Source organism: Chionomys nivalis, chromosome 18 (genome assembly GCF_950005125.1).
Source record: "Chionomys nivalis chromosome 18, mChiNiv1.1, whole genome shotgun sequence".
Classification (NCBI taxonomy): Eukaryota; Metazoa; Chordata; class Mammalia; order Rodentia; family Cricetidae; genus Chionomys; species Chionomys nivalis.
The window spans coordinates 63,329,846-63,357,334 of NC_080103.1; the positions used below are offsets into that span (position 1 = coordinate 63,329,846).

Consider the following 27,489-nt stretch of genomic DNA (forward strand, 5'->3'; position numbering starts at 1 on the left):
AGACAGTATTACAGGTCACATGTGTACTGCTGCAACAGCTCAATGGTATAAAACCATTACTGCTATGGTTCAAATTCTGTCCTATACGATATGACAAACAATATACAAATAACCAAAAATAGCCATGTCCCAGTAAAATATATTATTGACAGAAATAAACGTTGTGATCTGTAGTTTCTCACACCTGTTTATATAATGGCTAGCGTTTCATCTTTTACAAAATATTACCCCTTTGAAAATTTACAAGAAAAATGAACCTTTCAACAGAGCCTTAGTGTATGCCAATTTTAAGTACTCACTATATCTTCAATACACAACACTTGCTAGCTGTTCTGCTCTGTGCTATGGTGATCTCAGCACAAAGACTGTGTTTCTTTGTGTTCTTTTCTGCAGTATTGCTTCTCCCCGGAATGTGTAGTAATCTCCTGATTCACTACTCATCCCTTATTTCATTCACACACACACACACACACACACACACACACACACACACACACACACACACACGATCCTGTCTTCTTCCTGACACAATTTTTATTACAGCACACTTAAACCAACACAAACATGGAATGTCTTACAGGCAGTTTGACATTCCACACACCCACGATAAACTTCACCTACTGCCAATCACTACGTCATACCAAATATGACTGCCCTTCCAGAAGTTAACAGCATAAATACCTGGGTAAGTGGGTTGGGGGTAGGCAGGAGTCCACCACCAGGCAGAAGACCTGCCACTGCATTAGCGGGTGCCAATAGAGACAAAGCCTTAGTCTCATCAGGAATAACTCCTGCAGAGAAACATTCTAGCATGAGAACACACCCTCTTCTAAGACAGAAAACACACAAAAACACCCAGAAAAATGTCTCCCTGATACACCACCTGAGTTTGTTGAAAGTACTTATGTTCGCTAAAATATAAAGTTTGATCTCTATGATTATTTATCATTAATTTATGTCAGAATGAAACTTCAATGTGTGAAAATTTGTTTCCTTTTTCTCTACAATGGTTAAGTTTCTAGAGTAAAAAAAAAATAGCACAATACACACTACTGTTTTGTTAACACTGCCAAGATTTCATCACCTGTACTCGATTTTTAAGTCATGAACCAAACGTAAGCAAGCACAGTCGGTTCTCCAGGGGTGTGCTCTCAACTTTCAAAAGCTGTTTTATGAACAACGACTCGTGTCGGCTGCTTCACTATAAAGCACACAGAAAAATCAAGATACACAAGACAAAAAAAGTTTGATTTAGGGGTTAATAATATGGTACAGTCACTATGATTTTCTTTACACCTACCATACAAATTTTGTAAAAATTAAAAGAAGGAAAGTATGTAAAGGAAATATTACGTTGGAATCAAGAGTAGGGCTTTTGCTGACTCATGACATGACTATGAATGTTTCTGAAGGTCTCTGAATACACAGGGGAAATGTGTGTAGGGAGAGTTTGGGGAAGAGGGGGGAGTGAGGGAGGTAGAGAGAGAGAGAAAGAGAGAGAATAGGTAAAACATGGCACATTCCTTACCTGTACAGTAAAATGCTCTAGGTTCCAATATGTGCCATGCTAACCATATCAAAAAATGTTGCTATGTAGTGTCAGTTCAATATCTCACTTGTCCAAAACTCCTTAAGCCCAAAACCACATGTATGCCTGCTTTTAAAGCCTAATCTGTGTATTCAGATAAAATCTAAAGGTCCTAAGACAATTATGTAGACAATTTAAATTCTATCCAACAGCAAAAGCCCTATACAGATGGATTAATCTGTTAATGTGCCCAAGCCCCCAAAATGAGAGTTCAATAATACAATTAAACTAAATATTTGCAAATACCAGTAGTATTTCTGTAATACATATTAAGAAACTGCATCTCATCATAAAACATACAATATGTACAGGGCACTTAAGAGAAACTGGATAAGCTGCAGAAGAAAACTGTTGGGTGGTATTTTCAGCAGGGCCTGGTATATAGTTCAGGCTGAACCAGGGAAAAGAACTGTAAAACACAACAACAAAAAAGAAAAACCACTGTTAAATAAAGGTAATGGTTCCTTCCACCTACACTGAGAAGTGCCGATAATATAAACAAATGTATACTACACAGCACTGCTATCTTGCTTGTGTCAGAGCTGTCATCAATTTAGATACCGAGAGTTATGGAGGGAAGGGGAGAAGATCATTTGGATATAGGGCATTAATGCATCAATATTAACAAACCTACAAAGATTAAGGGGTAATTTTGCATGCAAAATTATGTCTCAAGAGGATATATTAAGTATCAACATCTTACTCAAATTAGTGCATTTGCAACATTTCTGGCAAACTAAAATCCTCTTGAATTTATTGTGAGACACCTGAGAGAAGATCTGCATCCATTAAAAAAGTCATGCATCTGATCCTCTGATTAAAAAAGGACTAAAAATAAAACTACAATTTAAAAATAGCAATGAGGCCCCTCACCAGTTAATTTTCATGCGTCAAGAGTATTTTTTTTACTGCTGCTTTGATAGAACCATGAAATACTGCATGAATGTGTAGAAATGAAAGAAAAAGAAACAGACAAAAGAAACAAACATTAACCAAGGAACCTAGATGCCCCCAAATCCATTACTACTAAGAGCACCTTCCACATCCAGCTATCTCTACATTTTACTAAGTAAGACTATTCTTACCGTATACTTTTGGTCTATTGCTCTAACACACTGACCAAGAGCCAACACCAAAGTGTTAAGGCTAAAACCAGAGTGAATGGCGACAAAGGGATCGAACACATCAGTTTACTTGTGGAGGTAACATTAATACAGCACATCATACCACAAATTAAAAGCAGCAAAATCAGATTTCTGAACTAAATATTTCTATAGCTCTATATACACTCCCCAAAACTTCACTTTCAAAAACACATCTACAAAAATTACTATGGCTTAAAATATTTAGTCATAAAACCCCAATTATATGACATACGATATTCCATCCCAGGCTCATAACATTTACAGCTAACTGAAGCACTCTGCACATTACTCACATGGCATGACCGTTTCAAGACCTACTGTCTACTTTACTCATCCTGAATTGAGTTCTGTAAGTTCTCTGTTGATTTAAGGTGGTGGTTAAGTCTTATCTTATAAAAAGCACACTGAAATAAAAGGAATTGCTTATCCAAAACATACTAAATCAGCTTCTGTCTTTTCTTTCATAGAAACATTGAACTAGCCTCACATCTCATATATGTTAATACCTTGGAGATAGATATAATGTTACCAAAATAGCATGCCGTAACTCATCTCTGAATATAAGTTCTTTATAAAAGACGAGGCAATTCTCTATGATTAGACATTTCACAACTTTCACAAAGTTATGATGGCAAATCTTCACATTTGTCTTCAATTATCTTAGAAGCATCTAAAAAGCAACAATTACAAGATACTGCTTCCACTGACCAGTTTATTAAATGAAGGGAAAAGCATGTAGATCCTGGACAGTTTATTAAGCTATTATGTTAGAATTCAGTAAGTATATCATGGCAATGATTTTACCAATAGATATATATATATATAGTTACCAAAAGCAAACCAAACAGCAGTTCACTGGGAACAAACTAAGTGTAAAATATGCCTTAGAAAAGTTTTACAAAGTGGCATTAAAATTGTGCTGTCCTGTCACAGCGGCTTTTTTAGATCCAAAAACCTGCTCATTTTTTTTTCTGTCAAATTACTTTAACAGCCTAAAACGTAAAAAGAGAGAAAATGCAGTTAACAAATGGTGACAGCAGGAGAACACTTGGGGGCTCGAGTGCTCGCTGGTTTAGTTAGAGTCTAGAGCCTGCAGCTGCAGAGCACCCACTGTGTCCAGCCATCTGGGAGGTTTGCATGTGCCTTCTCCACTACAAAAGTCACACACACAACAGAGAGAAGAGTTCATTATTTTGAGATATTCTAGAAAATATAACAAGAACAAGAAAATCTGGCATAAAAACAAACACCCAGTGCCCATCTGGCACCTAAACTATAGGAAATCTTAAACTTTTGAAAAACTAAAATTATTGTAACCCTTGGTATACTGGAATTCAGTGTGGGGGTTTTGTTTTAAGTTAGGAGCGAGTGAGAGAATCAAGGAAATAAAACTGACTTAGCTATTGATTTAGAACAAAAGCATCATGCATTTATTTGAAGATTTCTGTGTGAGAATGACATGGTATGATTCTTTACCTTTGGGACTTCTTAACATTAATATATCTCAGAGTTTCAATTAGGAATTCTGTTTTAATAAACTTAAGACCATTTGAAAGATAGCAAAAAGCTAATTACATTATAAAACAGACCTTATTCTCTAAGTTTTAGAGTAAGAAAAAAATCTCCAAGTAAGAATTATGGAGGGCAGTATAACAAGGGTTTCAAATTAATACTCAGAGTCTCACAAGCTAGTGATGCTTACTCTACACCTACACTGTGGCCGATGGCCAGGCAGGGGTGCCCACATAGGTAGTGAAACAAAGCACAAACCTTCAGCATACGGTACGACTATCAAAGCTCTGTCAACGAACACAGTGTTTGTCAGATGCTGTGCCACAACTGCCGAGTCTGGATCATGGAACTTAACAAAGCAGACACGAGAGGAGACTGGCAAAGGCGAGTCACTAAAAGATAAATGAGTAACATTAGAGAAAAATAGTTTTTTGGCTTCAACACAGATATATCACCAAATGGCCAACACTTAGGTAAAAATACATAGATGCACGCTAATTTATTTTAACCAATTAAAAAAAGAACATCCTGATGACCTGATAGAATAAGACACAGTGCAGATATGCTCCTATCATCACCACTTAAATTGTTAATACAGCAGTTTAAAAACCATTTAAGTCACAGACAATGATATACCATATAAGTGACTGTGCACACACATGCTTGAGTTGCTCAGGGCAGGCACTGAGCCACATAGATCCTCATCCTCAGTTTTAATACCAACTATTTTTAAATACATGTAACAGTTTTGGCTTAGGAAGTTTTCATTATAACTTATACCTCAGTGTAAAAATGATTAAGAATTGTTTATTTCACACGTAAAATACCATAGAAAAGTACAACTAAGCAGGCACAATGGCACAAGTTTGTAATCTCTAGCCACCAAAAGGCTGGGACAGAAACTTAAGTTATAGACCTGCTTAGGCTACAATGAAACCTTGTCTCAAAAAACATCAAACCAAACCAAGCGATCCTGATCTGAACAATAAATTGATTCCACATCCTGACTCTACACCTATAGAATATAGAATTCTTAAGCACCTGATCTGAAGTACTTTCAGAGAAAAGAAAAAAAATTAAGTATATACACAGCCCGTTGAACATGTTATATAGTATATAGCATCTCCTCCCCACACTACACTTCAGCAACTCAAGAGCACATTGCTTTCACAGACAAGTAAATGGTAAAGTGCAAGTTATGACAGTGAAAAGATGATAATGCAGAATAGGGCTTTAAAAAAATATTAATAGGGGCTGGGGAGATAGATGGCTCAGCAGTTAAGAGCATTGGCTACTCTTCCAGAAGACCAGGGTTCAATTCCTAGCACCCACATAATAGCTCACAACTATTTGTAACTCAAGTTCCAGTGGATCTAACTCCTTCACATAGATATGCAGACCAAACACCAAAAATAAATTAATAATGAAAAAATATAATGGGTCAAATTCCTACCATAAAATTCTATAAAGGCAAGGGTTGCATCCTAGACGCAGACCACAAGTAACTTGCAGACCATAACAATTTCAATGATAGAACTTGGCTGTGAGAAAACCCTAACCAGGCTACCCAACAGCACCAACATCAATGAAAGCAAGGTATCTGCTGAAGCAGTCTCTTCCTTCTTTAATTCTTTCCGATTCTGTGAATAAGAACTCTGGGTGAAGAACCAAGAAATAAGGCAACTGTATCCACAAGGCTGAAATCTCAATGTTTCCAAAAGGATAAGAGTTTGTTTTTGAGACAAGGTGTTACATAAGTTCAGGCTGGCCTTGGAAGATCTCCTGATTCTTCTGCCTCCATCTTCCGTGCTGAGATTACGAGACTCAATGTACACATTTTAAAAATGTGTCTAAAATTTGAGAAGATTTTCAATCAGAAACAGTGAAAAGAATGCTCTATCACAAACGCTCAGGCACCTGTTTTGTTTTATCCTGTCACTGATTTTTTCATTTTAGACTGTAAATTTTAAAATCTCTTCAAAATGGTGTTTTCTTTTGTTCTTAAAACCCAACAAACCACAACCTTAGGAAATCATAGGCATTCACGTTTCCTAGTCTTCAACACTGGTAACTGTAAAGAAAAGGAAGAAAGAAAGAAGACCAGTCCTTAGAATGGAGAAATGGATGGATAGTTAAGGGCCTTTTCTTTTGTGGAGGACCCAAGTTCAACTCCTGGCATCTACATGGTCACTTACTTTTAAAACAGCCATGATTCCAGTTAACAAGGGATCCAGTGCACTTTTCTAGCCTCCACGGACACCAGCCATATACATGGTATGGACATACATGCAGGCAAAACACTCACATACACAAAATAAATCTTGAAGTCTATAGAAAGTAGTTTTTTTAGAAAATCAGAAAACACTACCTTCACAGTAATTGCTTCCCATTTACCAAGCATATTTTATTTTGTGTAAGGAACACATATAAAAGTGTAAGTATCTTTACCCCAAGGAACAGATAAGAAAAAAAGATTTCCTTGATGTTTCTGTCTGCTGAAAGAATTTTAAAATATCTTCTAAGATGCATACAGAAAATTGTGAATCCTGGTGTTCACCAAGTGCCCACTGAATCAGAATCCCTTTCTCAGGAGGAAATTCATTCATAAGATCCTCCTATTTATGGCCACACAAGTGTAAGAACTTGTGGTTTAGGCCATCACATTAACTTTTTAATTCCACCTTAGAACTATGTCAGCCAAGTTTTGAGCTTATAAAGAAAGCATCTCCGAGGCCCCAAGAACAGTACAGGTAACAAGAGTTAACACTCACTTGAGGATTTTTTACTTCCATATGCCTCTTCCTAACTATAGAAGGAATACACAGTAACTCATTAAATCACATTTTTCTTGAAAGTGAATTTAATTCTTTCATTTATCTTGTTTATAAAATTATTAAAATATTTATGTTTGGTCTGTGAAAGTTTCCAAGGAATGATCTGCTGGCCACAGCCTTCAAGTACAGTGTAAAGTTGACATGCTTCTCTGGGATCCTTGCCTGGATAAAACAACCCACTATGATATTCCTTTAAAACTAAACGTTTTATTGCCCACTTCAAGAATGATATAATGAACACTATGCTTATATAATATATATAATGAACACTAGCACTTGGGATACAAAAGCAGGAGTACCCTTATTTGAGGTCAGCATGGGCTACACTGACACCCCTCTCAAGAAAACTCTTCCCTAATCTGAACTGTTTTAGTAGCTGTATATGGGGCGGAATAACTCAAGGATCTCAGCCTATGAGAGGCAGGAGGGCTGAACTTAGCCTGTGAACTGGTGATAGCTGCTGTGTCACAGTTTTATATAGATTAAAGAGGAAGCTGAGTACACAGTAACCCAGGTCACCTCGAGGAACGAACTCCTGCCACTACTCATCTTATAAGGAAATTACCCATGTCACCACAAAAAGGCCAAACTCAAGTCTATCACACCCTCCTTGAGGAATTGTCCACTAACTAGGTCAGCAACAAGAAATGACCAATATAGTACCTACTGTTCTTTGTTGTCTTTTAAACACAGTATAGAGTAGCTTTGGAGAATAAACAGAGCATTTTGAAGTTTGTGGTAGTAACAGAACTTTCAGTAACCTGAAATCAAACTGAATATATGATTTTCTGCAGCTTTACTAGCAACCATAACGGTGTGGTGTGAGAAAACCAAGGAACAGGGAGCATCTGTATGCTCTCATAAGGAGTTGCCCTGCTGATTTCCAAAGCCAAGATTCTGCTCAACGTAACGGTTGATCCTAAAACTCTATACACTTCACACAAACTGGTAACTGAACCTTGTATATTTTCTCTAAAATTTAAGAACACACCAATGTCAAGCACTAACAGTTATGTGAAAATATTACAAGTAGGAACATGTACTATTTAACACATAGGCCATATGATCAACTTTGGCACAATTAATGATCACACATACAAAAGACTGTGAAGATTCTAATTTCTTATTTAGAATTTATGGGATATCATAAAACCCCAAAATTTGGTTGGGAGCATTTATTAAGAGTAACCACTATTGCTTTCACTAAACTTCATAATTCTTCCTAGAGGGCACGCAATGATTTCAACTATGCACATATATTTCAACTTAACTTTATAATTTCTTTGTTCTTTGCAGTGAACACACTCATTTAATATTATTCTAATAAAAAACAACTTTCAATATAAGACAAAAACCACATAAAACCTAATTCAAATTTCAACATTCTGTAAAACCCCTTCACAGTTAATTATATAAATCTGCCCGTTATTTAAACAACACCTCGAGATTCAGCTACCATGCATTTTTGTCTATCAATAGGGTAATTGATCTGATATTATTCTTCCCTGGCTCAAAAATCACTGAAGAACAATCCTTAATGATTTGTGAATAGCACACAAATATTTACACCAACTGAACAGACCAATTTCATTTCCTTTCTATCAAAGCTGGTGATTAGGTTTTTTTTTTAAGGGGGGGGGGCTTAACCAAAAGATTAAGTGCTCAAAGTAAAATGATGGTGTGTCAACAATGTCAAGAGTAAAAACATTACTGAAACACCACTTAGGCGTTCATGCCTGGCCTCGGCCTGGCGGGGCCGTGCATCTTCCACGCCAGGCTCCACAGGACCGCGCGCTTAGTCTCGCCGGAAGGGCCGCGGGCCCGCAGTCCCCCGGTACTCACTCCGGCGGGAAGAGGCGCAGCTCGTCGATCTTGCCCAGGAAGCCGAAGAGCGTCCGCATCTGCTCGGAGCTAGCACTTGGGGACACGTTGGTCACCTGGATCACCTCGGTGCCTCCGCCTGGCCCGCCGCTGGGGCCCGGGCCCGGGCCCGCCGCGCTGGGGACCACGGCCGTGCTGCTCATGGCGCGGGCTTGCCTCCTGCTCAACACATCAAACACACGACAGTGAGAGCGCGCGGCACCGGCCGCCGGCCGCACACAAACGGCCACCGACCTCGCGCAGCGCCGCCGGCCCACAATGCTACGCGCCCGCCCTCCCGCCCGCGCCTGCGCCCAGAGCCCGGAAGTACGCGGCCAGTTCGTGCTCCCGCAACAGTCCCGGCTGAGCCCACCCAGCTGTGCCACCTCAGAAATGGTTCCTCCGCACTCCACACAGCACCCGAAGCATTTTCAGGCAGAATCCCTTCACCTGGCCATTGAGACCTCCAGTAAAGGCAGTTTAACACACACACGCCCTGGCGCTCTGAACACTCACTGAATTTCAGCTTACCTTTACAAGAGAGTTTTACAGTTCTCCAATATATAACAGTATATGGTCAGCAGTTTGAAATACACCTGCTTTAACACGCGTATTCTTCACTACAAAAACAAAACAAAACAAAAACCCCCGCCTTATTTCTTCAGCTTCATCTGAACTATTCAAGTTCTCCAACATAGACACAAAAATCATTTTCTCTATGCCTTTATATAAGCTACGAAGTTCCTTCATCTCATTTCACTGTCGCCACTTGTACAGCCTTGTCTGCTAGAACAGCACTGCCCTTTTGTTATCGAAATGTATTCCCCCAGACTGCAGGACCTAGCACGAAGTCTGAAACGAAGTTTCTGTCCAGGGAGTATTGAACACCTGAACAGTCACACCAGCCTACTTAATGACTAATAAATTAGTCATTTATACTACAGGGCGCAATAACTTACTTGACTCAAAAGTTCTCAAAGACAAAATAAAATCTCAGACTTCACAAATCTCTACACTTGCAAACAGCTCTTATATAGACAATGCTGTGGCTAGCTTGCTAGGTCCACTCACTGGTTCAGTGACTTAGTTCTTAAGCACAGAAGGGAGGAGCTGATTAACGTGCCTCATCATAGTTAGAAAACACCCTCACCAATGTGCCTTCCAAGATAGTGTTAGGTGGTTTCTAATTGAATCTGAGTTACCACTCACTGCCAATCAAAGACTCTCATAACTCAAGGTTCTTAAATCTCAGGGGCGCACACAATGCACCACACATATCATAACAGTCAATGATACAAGAACAAAGAGCTCAAGAATATCTTGCTTTTCAATGTTACTTAACATCGATTTAGTCGTTGTGGCAGGTATATGGAAATCAAACATTTTTATTACGTTTATTTATTGTATATGTGTGCATCATGGTGCCGAGTTGGTCAAAGGACAACTTGTAGGAGTCAGTTCTCTCCTTCCCTAATCAAACTCGTGTCCATCAGTGTTGCTGAATTATCTCCCTAGTTCCCATTCTACACTTTTGTATATATGCTTGGCATTTTGTAATAAAAATTACATATTTAAACAAAGAAAGAGTTCTGTGATAAAAATAATCACAGAATCTAATTTATGTATAGCTTACTGAACATACTAATAAATGGTGTTTGATACAGAGATTAGCAAAAATAATTTTATTTAAATGAATTATTTTCATATATTTAGCAGTTCCAAAATAAAAGGCGAAAACTTCAGGAAAGATTGGCTTAAATACATTTCATTTTAAAAACCTACCATTTTTCTGGTCAATCAAATAAGTAATTGAATAACTTTAACTATCACTAAAGATCTAAGTCAAGCCGGGCGGTGGTGGTGCACGCCTTTAATCCCAGCACTTGGGAGGCAGAGGCAGGCGGATCTCTGTGAGTTCGAGACCAGCCTGGTCTACAAGAGCTAGTTCCAGGACAGGCTCCAAAACCACAGAGAAACCCTGTCTCGAAAAACAAAAAACAAAACAACAACAAAAAAGATCTAAGTCAAATAGGGAAATGCTTAGCACCGTGAATGACTATCACAGAAATAATATAGCTAAGGGCAGAAGACAAAAATATTAAGACAAACAGTAAGTGTAATCAATCTATGCTAGTTCAAGTGATTTTAAGATTTGCCAAATAAGACAAAAGGGATACAGAATCTGTAAACAGGCAGTAGGTTTCTTTTCTTCACCATTTCCCAAATATCATAAAAGGTATCCCAAACTCAAATTTCTTCAAATAGCATGTATCTGCTTATTCCAGGGATCTTCAAGATGGTAGAAGTATCACAGAAAAGACAGCCAATGCACCCAATCTCCTAAAAATTTTAAGTCTATTAAAAACTCTCTGCAACAAACACAAAAATGTAAGGAACATGTAGTAAGAGAAACTAGAGGCAGAACCTGCTCAGATTTTAGAACACAAAAAGAGCCAGGCATTTGCCTTGTGAGTTTCTCATTTTATAGGTCCTACAGGAATATTCGTCCAGCTTTCTGCATTACATCACTAGTTGTCATCTAAAATGTATGCACCTGAAAACTGCACAATTTAGTCACAAAAATTTACAAAAAATCTCATTCTTTAAATGTGTATGCTTTCATGTTAGGTCACATCCACAGCTATCTAAGAGTACGTGCAGACAGCAGCTGGACACTCCTAACCCTAGAAGATGAAAGTTTCAAGATCTATACACAAAGAGGGTCATCGACCCATCTTTTCAGGTAAATTAGGGAAGACTTTGATTCTGGATGGTTTCCCATACCTCAGGCTGGCCTGAAACTCACTGTGCAACATAAAAAGACCCGCCTCTGCTCCCAAGTGATGAGATTACAGTATACTCTAGGTCATAAGGATCAAAATGCCAGCCCCCAATGCCGGGTTTGTTTGTTCGTTTCTTTTTGAGAGAAGAATACTGGACTGTAGTCCAGGCTGGTCTTGGACTTTGCAAAATTTCCTGCCCAAGTATTCAAAAACCTAAGAGTACAGGCATAAATAACTACACTTTGAAATCAAGTTACATCTGAAGGACAAATATTATCATTCTTACTAATAGTTTATTTCTAATCAAAACTGAGAGGAGGCTTGTGAAATTTTGTCCTAAAATGCAGAACTCAACAGGGTGGTGTGTGTACATGTTTGTGTGTGTGTTCATGTGTGTGTAGGCCATTGGCTGATACTAGATGCCTTTCTCAACTGCTAATTCACCCCTACCTTTAAATTTGACTTGTAAAAAATTTTAATAACAAAGACAATTCGGAAGCTAAGCCACACTAGCCATAATGAGGATACTCATTCTCAAGTGCCTGATTCAGTAACTCATTTCTGCATTATGAGTATGAACACATGGGTATACATGAACGGGTACATATGTGTATACACAGATAACTCTTCTGTGATACCTGGTGTCACCTTATTTTTGAGGTGGAGAATCTTGGAGATAAGTCACCATTAGCACCAGTCAGCCAGCCAACCAGTCCTGCTCCACCAGGACTTTGACTAACACGTAACACAAGTGCTAGGGATCCAAACAGGAGCTTCACTAAATGAGCCATCTCCGTAGTTCCATGGCTTTATTTCTGTGGTGCTAGCAGGGACTAAAACCCCAAATAAACCTAGCACCTTACCTCAAAACTTTTATCCCCACTGTTGTCTGGCAGTCACTTGTTGTAATTTTGGAAAAATTTTAGAAACTAGGAAAGACTAGTCATTAGTCTCAGGATTCTTCTTTGACAAAATCTTTTCATTTTAAAGACATTACCCTGGAGAAATACTGTTTTATCGCTTTCATGGAAAAGTTAATTTATGTAGTATATTTTAGTTTTTATTTCACATTTTAACATGACAATGTAAACTTTTTACTACGAAGATTATGCATTTAATGTTAAAACTTTAAGCTATATGAATACTGCCAAAAGTTGGTAATACTTGTAAGTCATTAAATGACATAAAGATGCCCCTCTTCCCAGTGAGACTGCTGCATGGTAAACAGGGCAGCTTCTGAACAGATTTGGGATGTCCAGTCATCTGACTGACAGCATACTGGTAGACAACTACTAACAAGCAGCTCTGATAGACATGAAGAACATTTCTTAAGAAGGCTTTAGTTGTCTCCCTGTTTCTAGAGCATGGTTAGAGCATGCTCAAATGATCAATGCATGAACACACAAAATACATACTTGAAGCAATCTAAGTAATATGTGTAAATGACATTAGCCACAATCTGCTCAGGCTAAAGCCTAGAGTACTCTGATGACATTATCAAATAAATAGTTTGCTGGAGAGATGAGATGATGGTAACACCTCTGGGAAACAGGAGTTAGGAAAGAAAGACCACAACTCAAGGTGGAAAATGAGCATCTGTATTAATGGTAGAGGGAAAAAGTATTAATTTGAGCGTAGAGAGAAAAACAGGTATTTCTAAAATGATGGACATCAAGGAAGAGTTTATACATTTGCATTGTTTTTAAATGTTCACTAACATGTATCAGTATCTAAGTAAATATAACTGTGAGTTGGTATGTTTGTTTGTGGAGACAGGTTCTTACTCTGCAGTCCAGGCTGACCTAGAGCCCACTATGTAGCCTAGACTAGTCTCAAATTCTGAATGATCCTCCTGTCTAAGTCTCTCAAAACAGAGGTTGTAAGCATGAGTTACAATGCCTGGCTATTGTAATATTATCAACAATGCAGAAAACAAAACAGCTCAAGTAGAAAAGAAATGGTGGGTCACTATGAATTATTATCTATCAAAATACAAAGGTGACTAAAACATCCAGAAATTTGATTAACAAAGCTTAAATTAATACTGACTAGCTGGGATAACCAATGAACTGTCACATTATTTATATCTTTTCCTTTTTCAACTTAAATTGATGCTAGAAACATTTCAGAGAACATATCATGTCTTATTAGAACAGTAAGACTTCTCTGTATTGGAAAATTATAAACATTTACTTGTCTCTTTTGAAAGTACACCAAATTGTAAACTGAATCCAACTCAATAAAAGTGTTTCCAGGGGTGATATGCAGTCTGATTATCAAGAGTGGATCATGGGTAAAATCCCTTTTTCAACATTATAACTCTGTAGTGGTTTGGTATGTATAAAAGACAGTGTCCCAAGTCTACCTCTACATTACTTCATTAATTTAAAGCCACTGTCAAAATTTGTATCACCCATATAACTAATATAAAGACCAAATTTTTAAGTTATATAATTAATATTAATCTTAGGGGGAAAAGTAAGAATACCATACTGTCTGTTAACAGTTGGGAGTAATAATCATTGTGAATAAGAGGAAATGTTTTCAGAATAGCAAATCTCAATACCAGATGGGCTTTACTTAAATGGCATAAGCTATACTGGCTCATCATTACCCAGGCCTTAGCTTCCTTTTTTTTTATGATAAAAATTAACAATATAAATAAAAACATGGCCGGGCGGTGGTGGCGCACGCCTTTAATCCCAGCACTTGGGAGGCAGAGGCAGGCGGATCTCTGTGAGTTCGAGACCAGCCTGGTCTACAAGAGCTAGTTCCAGGACAGGCTCCAAAACCACAGAGAAACCCTGTCTCGAAAAACCAAAAATAAATAAATAAATAAATAAATAAATAAATAAATAAATAAAAACATGCATTTAAGATATTATTTTAAATGTCCTAAGTTCCTCCACTTTTTTCAAGAGAAAAGAACAAACGTAAAAATCCTTTTTACTAAAGGAAATGAAAATGGTATTTTCTAGATGCTAGGGAACTAAAAAGTATTAAAGGTAGAAAAGAGTATTAGACCATATATTGGAATCATGGTGACTGTCTTAGAGCAGTGTGGCTGCTTCACCATTCACAAGCATGGAGAGAAGCAATGAAACACAAACCCAGCAAAAAAAAAAAAAAAATCCCAAACAACACATTTTCCTCATCAAAACCAAGATGGCCACAACTTCAATAACAGTAACAAAATACAAGTCAAAGCTACATTTGAAATTGGGAATAAACACACTAAATATGTTCTGTCTTTAAAGGTAGCAAGGAATGTATTTTATTGACTACTTTTAGAAGTTGGCTGTTATAAAAAGACATCAAAAGTTGAATTGCAAACTGAAAATTTTAAAGAAAATCAAAATGTTCTCTCAGTAACATTTGACATAATAAAATATAAGCAATATTCTAGAACAAAAATGACACTGATTCAAAACAGGCTTCTACAAAAATAAACTGAGAAATGTCTGCAAATCAAGTTCTCTGTGCTTGCTTGAATTTTGCAAGCAAGTGTGTTTGAAAAATCTGCACAAATTTATCTCTTTTTCTCTTACTAGAATTGAAACTACTTATTTCAATAAACCCATCATCAATTGTAGCTTTCATCTTTGAGAAAAGTCTTATATGTAAATTTTCATGAGTGACAAAGTCATCTTAGAAAATGTTTGATTAAGCCAGGCAGTGGTGGCGCATGCCTTTAATCCCAGCACTTGGGAGGCAGAGGCAGGTGAATCTCTGTCAGTTCGAGGCCAGCCTGGTCTACAAGAGCTAGCTCCAGGACAGGCTCCAAAGTTACAGAGAAACCCTGTCTCGAAAAAAAGAAAAATGTTTGATTAAATTGTAATTGTAATGGTAAGAACAGATTACCCTATCTTTATTTGATAATAAGTCTTACTTTCTGTCATGAAATAAAGTAGTACTTTCTGGATGACTTGACTGCTAATGTGTTTTTGGTTTCTTCTGTTAAGATACTAAATAAAATGCATATAAACCATAGCCAAACACCTCCATAACAAAAGGTGGCTGTGTCTACTCTTCAGCTGGATAGAGGACTCCTTCTCACTATTCCATGGAGCTGGGGACAGAACCAAAACCCTTTGCAAGATATGCAAGTGCTCTATCACTGAACTTCAGTCCCAGAAGATTTGGTAACTTTAATAATGTACAATGTCTATTAAAAATATTTTTATTTATGTATATGTATTGTGTATCTGTATAAGTTTATGTGCACCACGTATGTGCTGGTGCTTTCAGGGGCCAGAGTTAAAGGTAATTTTGAGTCGCCTGATGTAGGTGCTGTGAACTGAAACAGGCCCCCTGGAAGAGCAATTAAGTGCTTTTAACCACTGAGCCTTCCATTTGTCCCATATTTTTAAATCTGCAAGCATTTTGATTTATATGCCACCACCAAAAAAGGACAAGGTGTTTAATTTTAAATGCATTAAAGTAATTCAAGACTCATAATTCCCAGAGCTAGTTCTCAAGACTATAGTCATAGATATTTTATAAAGAAGCCCAATTCATGAATTAGTTTCCAGCTTCTATCAATTAACAACAAATAGATAATTTTTGAAATTACAAGAATTTTGGTTAACACGTATTCATTCTTCAATGCTATATAAACATAATACACAAGTATTATGAACTTATACTAGTTAGATCCTTATGTCAGTTCATATCTATTAATATAGAAATATGCTGGGTATGGTGGCACAGTTTTAACCTTAGCACTTGACAGGCAAAGTGTATTTCTTCAAGTTCCAGGCCAGCTAGGGCTACAGAGTGAGATTCTGTAGATTCTAAAACAAAAAATCCAAAATGCATTTGGGTGAAATTGATAGTAATGCAGAATTGCCAGACTACTCCACGGTCCCCGCCCCCTTTGTTTGCTTGTTTGTTTTTCGAGACAGGGTTTCTCTGTGTAGCTTTGGTGCCTATCCTGGCACTAGTTATTGTAGACCAGGCTGGCCTCAAATACACAAGAGATCTGCTTGCCTCTGCCCCCCCCCCACCCCCAGTGTTAGCATTAAAGGCATGGGCTGCCACCACCATCCGGCTGCACATCTGCTTTTCAACTAATACCATCTGTCCTCTGTAGAGTGACAAGAATTAAGGAGACATTTTCTTACATATGCTCTTTACATTTAAAAGACAGAAAAATAAATCAGGGCTGGAGTGATGGCTCAGCGGTTAGGAGCACTTAGTGTTTTTTCAGAGCACCAAAGCTCAATCCCTACACTCACAATCATCCATACTATAGTTTCAAAGGTTCTGATGCCTTGTTAGGACAAAGAGGCAAATACCCACACACATAAAGTAAATAAATAAAAACAATTTCTCTGATCCTAACGTTATGCTCATGGCTATGTTGAAAAATTTTAAACTCTCTGTGCTTAAGAAAACTATAAAGCAAAATTAGACCTCCAAATGTTACAGGCTGTTAAGGGTTAAATTTTTATTGCAGTTTCTACTTCTAAACAAGTCCGTCCCCCCCCCCCCCCCCCCCGCAGGGAACCTCCTGCTTGCACCAGAACAAATTATAACTTTGTATTCTTTGCCTTTGTAAACCCCCGACTGAGGTGGCTGAGCATTGCAATCCCGAGTACCGGGTGTAGACCTGGCACCAGTACCTAAAAGCCTCCTGTTAAAAGTTATTACTAATGGTCAGACTTGTAAATCTCTGAATGACTCCGGACCCATAAAAATTTCCACACCGGCGTGACAGCTTAGCAGGTAAAGTCGTTTAGCACGGACTCGCACAACCTGAGTTCCATCCCACTTGGTAGAAAAAGAACCGACCCCCTCAAGTGGTTCTCTGATCTCCAGAGGTACCATGGGCACGTGAAATCCTATACGCGCGCTCAAACCGCACACTAAAGTTAGAGGAATGTAATATAAAGCAATTTCAGACAAAGAAGTCTGGTGCAGCGCCGGGCATGGAATTCACGGCCTTGCCCACGTTAGGAAAGCACTGTACCCTGGAGCTACATCCCCGACCCCAGGAAGCCAGCGGCTAGGTCTTCTAAGTGAGGAATCAATATCTTCTAATACCGGGGGGAAACTAAACAGGAAATAGCTACTTATTAAGCAAAACTTCATTTTGTATTTCCAGCCAAGACTCAATATTTATACTTCCACTGTCAGGAATTTTTAAAACTTCACTAGACTGCACTCTCCATAAATGAGTGAAAAATGAGGTTCCTAAGCGTGGGCTCAATTGCATAAAGTCAGTCTGTACGCGGGCTCGTCATCCACCGCAGCTTTCCGCTGTCAGGCGGGCACACGTCTTTAAGGTTCAATTCGTGCCACTCGCCGGACGGCGGTTTCGACTCTAAACAACCGACTCGCCGAGCCCAGCACCCTCCAGCCCGGCGCCCGAGGCCGCAGGCCTCACCGCCGCTCGGATTTCGTCGCCGCCACGTTCTGACGCGACGGTGAGCAGCGCAGTCCGCCCCCGACCGCGACGCATGGGCGCCCCTGTCACCCGGAGGGCCCCTCGGCCCGTGAGACCCGCTTACCCGAAAGAAGTTTCTCCGCAGTGCGAGACTGGGGAGGGCAACGGAAGAGCTCGTCGGTCCGACGGCCCCGGGAGCCGGCGGTGACGACATCAGCGCGCGCAGCAATGGGGAGAGGCGGAGCACAGCGAGCCGGAAGGGACGAGGTGGCCCAGCTGCGGCGCTGTGTTCTGACGTCACGGCCGCGCCCGGGGCTGCCCGACAGAGGGTTTGAATATGTCGCGCCAGCTGAGAGCATCAAGGTTTGACCCTCGTGCGGGATTTCACGCGGAGGGCAAGGACAGCGGCCCCTCAGTTCCCCAGGGCCTCCTGAAGGCGGCGAGGAGCAGCGGGCAGCTCAACTTGGCGGGAAGGAACCTCGGGGAAGGTGAGGTAGCGCGTAGACGGCCTCTCCCGAGGCTGGGCGGGCGGGGGCGGGCGGGTCCCCTGGGCGTCCACCCGCGTTGTCTCTTGGAAGAGGTCCTGCTAGGACAGTGGCCATGGCTTGCACGGAGTGTTCCTTGGGATTACCATAGTCGTTTGGGAGTAAATTAGCTATGAGATAGATGATAGGCAGGTACTTTGTTTGACCTTACTTAAACACCCAGAAAGTGGAGTCATTGCTGTGGTAAACTATGGTTCCTATGACATTCGAACTGTTTTATGGCTGGAATGTGGAATATTTTGGAACGTAGGTCTAGGAAAGACTGAATGCTATGGGCAGGGCTTAATGGGCTATTTTTTTTTTTTTTAAATGGGAAGTTGGAGGATACGGATGCAGACAATGGAGATCTGACCCTTGAGGTTTCATAAGGAGACAAGGACTTCGTTATCAGCCATTCGCATTGTGTTTGGGGCAAGAATGTGGCTTTCCTTCTACCCATGTCCTAAGTACCTGAGGGAATTTGAATTGAAGATGAAGTACTACTGATTTGTTTGGCAGAGGCAATTTTGTTTTCCCGAGACAGAGGTTTCTCTGTAGCTTTGGAGCCTGTCCTGGAACTAGCTCTTGTAGACCAGGCTGGCCTCGAGTTCACAGAGATCTGCCTGCCTCTGCCTCCCGAGTGCTGGGATTAAAGGCGTGCCCCATCACCGCCCTGCAAGAGGCAATTTTAGCATGAAGGCATTCAGGCTGGTGCTGAAAGGGCAGTTATATTTGGTAAGAGGGTCAGTATCATTGCAGAGAAGCCCCCTTCGCTGCACTGGGACAGTAATAGGAAAGTGTTTTTCCAGGATCAGCACAGTTTGGCCTGTGCATGGGTCTGTGGGGGGATTGTCTTGACGATGCTAATTGACTTTTTTTTTTTTTTTTTGGTTTTTTGAGACAGGGTTTCTCTGTAGCATTGGTGCCTGTCCCAGAACTAGCTCTTGTAGATCAGACTGGCCTCGAACTCCCAGAGATCCGGCTAATTGACTTTTTAAAAATCTCAGTATCCTTTCTGAATTTTTCTTCCATGTTGCTGACTTTTCCATCCGTATTGTTAATGTTTTCATCTGTTCCACTGACTTTCTTCTCTAAGGCTAGATTGAAATCATCTGCTTGTTTGTATATTTTAATTTATTGATAATGTCCTACCAGAAAATTTGAAAGTTTCATGTGGCATTTTGCCTATTTCAATATCTGTGAAGAGCAGTTGCGTTATTTGAGGGTTCATATTTCCTTGCTTTTTTCGTGCCTTTTTTAAAAATAGCTCTGTGATGAAGTTTGTACATCTGTCGGTTTGGATATGTAGTCTGGAGTTTTGAAGGATGTCTTTATAGTGAAGACTGTTCTTGAAGGCTCAGTCTCCAATACCTCTCATCAAGGAAGAAACAGACTGCTATGACTTCAAAACCATTAAACCATAAAGATATACATGCATTGAAAATCAGTTATTGCTCACTAATATACCATCACTGGTTGTCATAGTTAGGGTTGCTAACGCACGTCCCACCTGGTCCAGTCTCTCAAACGTCATTCACAGTGCCCCCAGTAAGCAGGAAGTAGTCTAGACAACAAAACCAAATTCCCTAAATGATTCTTTATAAATGTTTGTTTACTTTTAAAGGGGGGAATTGCTATAGATAGGAATACTTTGCATTGGTATGGATCTTGGTTTATTGATATAAATTTGACATCGATTTTGTTATATATATTGTTATATATATGTCTGCTCTTGATTAAGGTATTATGTTTGTGCAGCCCATTTAAAAATGTAATGTATAATTAAGGTATAGAGATTAATAGATACTTATTTATAATAGTCAAACTTGCAATCATGTTAGGTTTTCTAGATGTACAGAGATATATTTCAGTTAGATAATCTTCAAACCTTTCAAAGACCTATGGAATATGGCATTTAAAATGTTTTAAGGACTTAGGACTTTTCTTGATAGTGAGACACATCTGCCCCTGGCAGCACCAATCTTCTTCAAGAGGATGATGGGCATTGAAGAGGCTCCTTATGGAGTTTATTAGCCACTTGGGCTCTTGCCTGGACTGCCTGATGTTATGCTGTATGAACTGGACATGCAGGACCCACAGAAAAATGACTGCTGACGGTCCTTCAGGGTTCCTGCTTCATGAAAGAACAAAAAGAGTCTGCTAAACATTCAGCAGGACACAGAAGAAAGTGACTGACAAACTGCCAATCTAGGTGGAACTGTCTTTGAAATTTCTTGCTTAGTGGAAAAGTCTGCCGGATACTATGGGCCTGTGGACTGAAGATGGGTGACTGCCCAGGCAGCGAGATGTCTCTGTCAATTCTAGAATTTTGGAAATTGCTTACAATGCACTTCCTGTTTACTTAGGTAATATTATATCCTTCTTGATTCTTTGATGGAGTTGAAGACTAGATAATTATAGTTTTCCTTAGTTATGATAAAAGATAAAGTAGATATAAATATTGTAACTGTAATTCTTGCTTGATACCTTTTTGTTATATGTAATTTCACTATGTTAAAGTTAAAACCTTTTTTATTTAAACAGAAAAGGGGAAATGGTGTGGGAAGTCCTTCTGTATTTGTGTTGCTTTTATTGGTTAATGAATAAAGCTGCTTTCGGCCAATGGCTTAACAGAGTAAGGCTAGGCAGGAAACTTGTACAGGGATGTAGAGAGCCAGTAGGCCAAGAGAGACACCTGGACGCCAGCGGAACCTTACCAGTACGCCACAACCACATAGTGATGCACAGATTAATAGAAATGGGTTAATTTAAGCTGTAAGAGCTAGCTAGAAATACACTTAAGCTATTGGCCAAACAGTATTGCAATTGCTATAGTTTCTGTGTGTTTATTTTGGGCCTGGGTGGCTGGGAAGCGAATGAGCAGTCTCTGTCTACAGATAATAAACAATTATGTCTGGTAAAATGGAGAGTAGCTGCTAGGGTTGGATACCTTTCATAAGCTGTGCTGGGAAATGGCTCTTCAGGGCTTAGACTGCAGTGCTGACATAGTTGTTGAACCCTGAGTTTATTTTCTTGATTACTCACTTTTTTTTTCACCTATAAAATGGGACTAGTAATAGCACGTGTCTCAGAGTTGTTAGGAGATTTTAGTTTTGTATTTTGTGTTTTCAGTGCTAGTAATCAAACTCTGCCTCATGTCTGTGGCTCAGGCTGCGATTCAACCTCTCAGCTGATCTTTTACTCCATGAACTCTGGTGCTCTGAAACCATTACCCAAATTAAACACTTTCTTTTAGTAAGTTGCCTTTGTCATAGTGTTTTATCACAGCAATAGAAAAGTAACCGATACACGCACTGAGCTGTCCTTTGGGCCCTGGGAATTATTTGGATTCATTTGTAAGCTAAGTATGCAATGAGTGTGTCCGTTAGTATTCATTTCATTTTTATTTTTCTCTTTTCTCTTTGGTATCCTGGTGATGGAGATAGTCCCTCAGTGTGTTTGGAGAATAAATGTGGACATCCCTGAGGAGGCCAATCAGAATCTTTCATTCAGCTCTACTGAACGATGGTGGGACCAGACAGATCTGACCAAACTCATCATCTCCAGCAATAAACTCCAGTCTCTCTCTGATGACCTCCGGCTCTTGCCTGCCCTCACTGTTCTTGATGTAAGTTGACTATAATTATGCTATTTTAGTTGAAAAGACTTAGCTTATGCCAAATGGAAGAGCTAAATTTATGCTTTGCTAAACAGGAAACCTTCCTTGCTGAGCATGTAGAATGCAAGATAAATGACAGTCTGAGTCAGAGGTTGGCTGCATCTTCCAAGCACACAGTCCTGGTGGAGACCCTGGGTTTAAATGAGTCAGTGTGTGCAAATGGAACTGACACCTGGCTGTATTTTTTCTTTGTTACCTTTTATTCTAGTCACTAACACAAGTACAGGACTTGGGGTATCTTACATTCCGGTTTTCTTAACCTCAGACTGAAACTGTTCAACCGAATTTTTTGTGTGTTTAATTGAGTCTGTTTTGTAGTGCAGGTTTTCTTGTCATGGGGTAAGTGAAGTACAAAGGATTTATTTCAGAATCTTTAGGCTCTTAGTGTACTTGGCAATGGCACAGTGTCCCTTCCGTTCATGTGGAAATGATGGATGTAGGTAGTGCCATTCTTGGAGGTGTATTTGTTTTGTCTGTAAAATAACAAACAACAGTCTGTCCTATTCTGAGGTCCTTTGTGCTGTGCAGACAGTATGAGTCTGAGACTATGAAGCTGTTCTCCTGCTCATGTCTGTCTGCCTGCTCTGTGTGTGACCTGAGTAGACCAGCAGAGCCCTGCCTAAATCCTACTAGGGTCAAGTTTGTGTTTGTCTCTTTTCATTTTGGTAATGTTTAAATTCCTAACTTGTTACTTCACAATTCCTGAGTAACAGTTTGGTTACAGTAACAGTTTGTATACTGATACACAGAGATTACTAATCACCCAACACGTAGCCATTGAGTTTGAAGAATGGGTTTAGTGAATAATTTTTTTTTTTTTTTTTTTTTTTTTTTTGGTTTTTCGAGACAGGGTTTCTCTGTGGTTTTGGAGCCTGTCCTGGAACTAGCTCTGTAGACCAGGCTGGTCTCGAACTCACAGAGATCCGCCTGCCTCTGCCTCCCGAGTGCTGGGATTAAAGGCGTGCGCCACCATCGCCCGGCTAGTGAATAATTTTGTTCAGTGTCAAAGCTCAAATATTGCTAATTGTCGGACTAAGAATGTTGACTTTGCCTTGTATTCATTTTAGATACATGATAATCAGCTGACATCGCTCCCTTCAGCTATCAGAGAGCTAGACAATCTTCAGAAACTTAACGTCAGGTAAAGTGTGCACCTGTTTCTAAGATTGCAGTTACAGTGGTCTGAACTTGAAATCCCTTTTCTTCACATAGAAAATCTCCTGGAGCCACAATGTGGCCCAGTGGTAAGCAGGGTTGAACACTTTCCAGACTTTGTATTCTACCTTAGACCAAAGGCAGAACAATAAGACCAGATCTTTGCATCATCTCAGAAACTAGTTATGGAAGAAGAAGAATTTAATGATTCAGTTATGTTTTTTCTCTGTAGAGGAGGCTTGCTGTTTGGCCCAGTGACTGCTATGATCAGAGACTCCTGCCTTAGCTTCACAAGTCTGTGGGGCCATACCCAGCAACTTTATTTGTATATTTGTTTGGTTTTTAGAATTTATTACATCCTGTTTGACTTTACAAGTTAAAAGCCTATTGATTTTTATGTTTTATGTTTAGGAGATGCTGTTGACTCTTGTTTTAGAAAACCATCAGAATCTCAGGTTTTAAATTATCATGACAGCCTAAAAATCTAGGTATTACACACTAGGTTAGAAATGCTAAATATTTCACTAATGGTGAAGAATTTTGTGCTTTTTTTTGTTGTTGTTGGTTTTGGTTTGAGTTTTGGTTTTGTGGTACCTGGTGGAGAACTCAGGACCTCATGTATGCTCGGCCACTAACTAAGCTGCGGCCCTCATGACTTTACAGTTAGTAGTTAAATGTGTCCAAGCACCTTTGGGCTGCGTAAACGTATTTCTGGTACTACGTTGTTAATGTGTATGCGGATAGGCACCCAAGGTGGTAACTAATCTTCTGCTGCCAGTACACTTCCAGATTAAGAAAGTTCCTTTGTCTATCTATGTTATATAGATTCCAGCTCTGATACTCTTTCAGAAGAACAAACAAACTCACTTGTTTATAAAATAACATATAGTTACAGATGTATTGGGCATAATATACTTGAAGGTGGTTTTTGGTGGTACATTAACTAGGAGAAAGACAAGTCCTGTAATAACAGTTTGGTGAAAACTTAATGCACTGCAGCAAGATTGCTGCATTTGAAGCTGCCCTGGAGCCTCTTCCTCCCACGAAGCCAGGCATATGAACCTCAAAGCAGGAAGAAAGGATTGGACAATAAAAGGGTGAGCAAGGAGTAAGGTGGGCTTAGTCCATCTAGGTAAAGTGATGGGTAGGGATGAAGGAATAAAGCAGACAGCTAGACTGACTGCCTTCCCTAACTAGGTCCTGTCAATATCCTGACGTCAGCTCAGCAGCCTTCAGTAGTCAGAAACTTTTGGGTATTCATCTATGTAGTTTCATTTTGGTGTAATATAATTAATACAAAGTTCCTGGTATTTCATTTTCCCCTGTTGTATGTAAGCTAACATAAGAAAATAGGGTAAATTTTATAATTAAATAGTTAAGCTGTGATGCACCTGGAGACTTGTTCATGCATCTCTCTTTTGGTGTTTTTCAAGACAGGGTTTCTGTGTGTAACAGCTATGGCTATCCTGGACTTCCACAGTAGACCAGGTTGGCCTTGAACTTCCAGGGATCCGTCTGTTCTGCCTCTTGAGTACTGGGATTAAAGGCATGCACCACTATGCCCTGTAATCAGTAAAGGTTAACTCCAATTAAAAACAGAGGAAAATGCACTAACTTTTATGCTGAACAAAGGCATTGCTGGCCCCGGGTGGTAGTGGCACACACCTTTAATCCCAGCACTCAGGAGGCTAAGACAGGCGGATCTCTATGAATTTGAAGCCAGCCTGGTCTACAGAGTGACTTCCAGGACAGGCAGCAAAGCTACCGAGAAACCTGTCTCGAAAAACAACAATGAAACAAAAACCAAAGGCACTGCTGAGATTTGAATCCAGGATCTCCTGTTTACTAGACAGGTGCTTTAACTAAGCCACAGTACCAAGGCCTCATTCATCTCTTAATTACCAGGAAGTGTATTGTCCTGCTGCAATGTTTACATCAGCAGGTTGAGTGTCTCTTTAGAAGAGTTCAAATAAAAAGGCCAAGCAAGTATAGAAACAAATTGAGTATTGCCAAACCTACCAGACCTGAAAATAGAAATAACAGCTTTTGTTTTGGATGTGAAATTAAAACCCCACCTCTGTCAGATACAGCTCGAGGGGCTGGAGAGATGGATGGGTCAACAGTTAGAACATTGTATACTCTTCTAGAGATCTGAACAACAGCAGCTCACATCTGTCCACAACTCCAGTTTTGGAGTATCCAACACTCTTCTGGCATCAGTACACGTCAGACACACAGACATGCATCCAGCAGAACACCTAGACACATAAAAATAAATTTATTTTTTTATGGAAAAAAATGTATTTAGTTTTGTTGTAATATGTATGCAAACATTTTTTCACAAACAATATAAAAATTTAAGAGTTCAGTAAGTCCCTTTCACATTGTATTTTAAATAATCAGATTATAAGCAAGCAACCAAAAGTTTACAAATTATTTGTTAACTTCGTTGGTTTAGATTTCTGCTGATGAGTGTATATTTTGGAGATATGGATTTTGATAAACACTTGGACAGATAGCACCATTTGATTTTTATGATGAGTCTATGTGGTTAGTTGACAAAAATGCCTTTAAGTATTTCTTATGTATCTTATATAGTCTACCAAGTCACTCAGCATTTATTTTATTAACCAATAGCCATAACAAACTGAAAATGCTTCCTGAAGAAATTACAAGTTTAAAAAACCTGAAGGCGCTGCACCTCCAACACAATGAGCTGACATGCCTACCTGAAGGCTTTGAGCAACTTTCCAGCTTAGAAGATTTAGTAAGTGGGGATTCTTTGATGTTTGAATGATTTGGGACTGGTGGGAATTTTTACTAGACTGAAGAAATAAATTATGATTCAAATTGTAGGACACAGACAGCTGACTTTGTGAATAGCTTACCAGAAATTATTGCTAAGTTACTAACTGTAAACTTGGTTTTTTTGTTATCAAGTGAATTTTAGATTATAATTCAGAAATAGAGTTTGGAAGAGAAAAAATGGACCTGCCTTCGTTATTCAATCAGAAAATCATAATTACAGTTTCAGAGTATCTAACAATCTTCCAGATACAAGAGTGTAGCTGGAGTTACAGAAAGTGTGAGTCATGTAGGTGATGGGACCCAAACCTGGGCTTCACCATTCAGTGCTCTTAACCCCTCAACAGTCTGCCCAGTCCTATCCCAGAGTCTTTTATACCTTAATAGATAGAGGGGAGCAGTCTTCAAAGTACATCAGTTCTCTTTTCTTGTTCTCTCTATTAATATATTTTACTTTCTGTGCTAGCTGATGGCCCTGCTACCCTGCATATCCCAGTCTCTTCAGTGCTTACTCTACTCCAGTTTTCAGACTGGCACCTTTTCTGGCAAATCTTTCATGCTGCCTGTTTCACCTTCCTCGACTAGAGTCAGCTATAAGTCAGTACAATATTGTTTTAATAATTTTAAGAATAAAACCATAAACAGTTTATATATGACAAGATAAGTCGGTCTGACCCTTAATACAGTGAGAAACCCAGCCTTATATAACAACAGGAAATTTGTCCTAAGTCATGCAGCTGAAAAAGAATGAAATTAAATTTTAAAGATGGTAGTTTGCTTCCAAAGCACATTCCTTTTTTTTTTTTCCTCTATAAATGAGTGAGATTCTACCATAAGGTGTTTCAATAGGAAGGTGTCACGGCCGCCTTGTCCAGCAAGGAAGACGCGCAACACTGGAGCTCTTCTTGCTAAGCAGTTTATTCAGGACCTTTTTACAATTATCTCTCTCTCTCTTTCTCTCTCTCTCTTACTCACTCACTCTCACCCTCTCCCTCTCTCTCTTTCTCTCACTCACTCACTCTCACTCACTCACTCCCACTCTCTTCCTCTCCAGGCAAACCTCTCCCAGCCCTTAAGTAGGCCTGGGCCGCCAACCCCAGATTGCCAGGTGGGCACTACCCATAGGTCCACGCAAATGCAAGCAGCTGACAGTCATTGCGTGATAATAGCATAAGTCAGGCTTTAGCCATAGGGGTTGATTATCGCAGAGAGCACT

At 39.5% G+C, this 27,489-nt stretch overlaps 2 protein-coding genes across 8 annotated transcripts in view; one reads left to right on the forward strand and one right to left on the reverse strand.

Annotated features, from left to right (window-relative positions):
- The window catches only part of Srsf11 (serine and arginine rich splicing factor 11), a 29,027-nt gene extending 10,700 nt beyond the window's left edge, over nucleotides 1–18,327 (reverse strand). For 2 of the 6 annotated variants that reach the window (XM_057793717.1, XM_057793715.1), the window contains exons 1-5: nucleotides 18,235–18,327; nucleotides 9,471–9,559; nucleotides 8,922–9,119; nucleotides 4,504–4,637; nucleotides 682–791 (exon numbers count right to left, since the gene is read on the reverse strand). In XM_057793717.1, the coding sequence (XP_057649700.1) occupies nucleotides 682–791; nucleotides 4,504–4,637; nucleotides 8,922–9,103 (426 nt within the window). In that variant the 5' untranslated portion in view covers nucleotides 9,104–9,119; nucleotides 9,471–9,559; nucleotides 18,235–18,327. Of the gene's footprint in view, nucleotides 1–681; nucleotides 792–1,084; nucleotides 4,638–8,921; nucleotides 9,188–9,470; nucleotides 9,560–18,234 lie in introns of those variants that run through there. The other 4 variants (XM_057793720.1, XM_057793716.1, XM_057793719.1 and 1 more) reach the window with 4 other exon arrangements.
- A 92-nt stretch (nucleotides 18,328–18,419) lies between these two features.
- Nucleotides 18,420–27,489, forward strand: part of Lrrc40 (leucine rich repeat containing 40) — a 44,510-nt gene continuing 35,440 nt past the window's right edge. For both annotated transcript variants that reach the window (XM_057793713.1, XM_057793714.1), the window contains exons 1-4: nucleotides 18,420–18,598; nucleotides 22,081–22,262; nucleotides 23,381–23,454; nucleotides 26,106–26,235. In XM_057793713.1, the coding sequence (XP_057649696.1) occupies nucleotides 18,448–18,598; nucleotides 22,081–22,262; nucleotides 23,381–23,454; nucleotides 26,106–26,235 (537 nt within the window). In that variant the 5' untranslated portion in view covers nucleotides 18,420–18,447. The remainder of the gene's footprint in view (nucleotides 18,599–22,080; nucleotides 22,263–23,380; nucleotides 23,455–26,105; nucleotides 26,236–27,489) is intronic.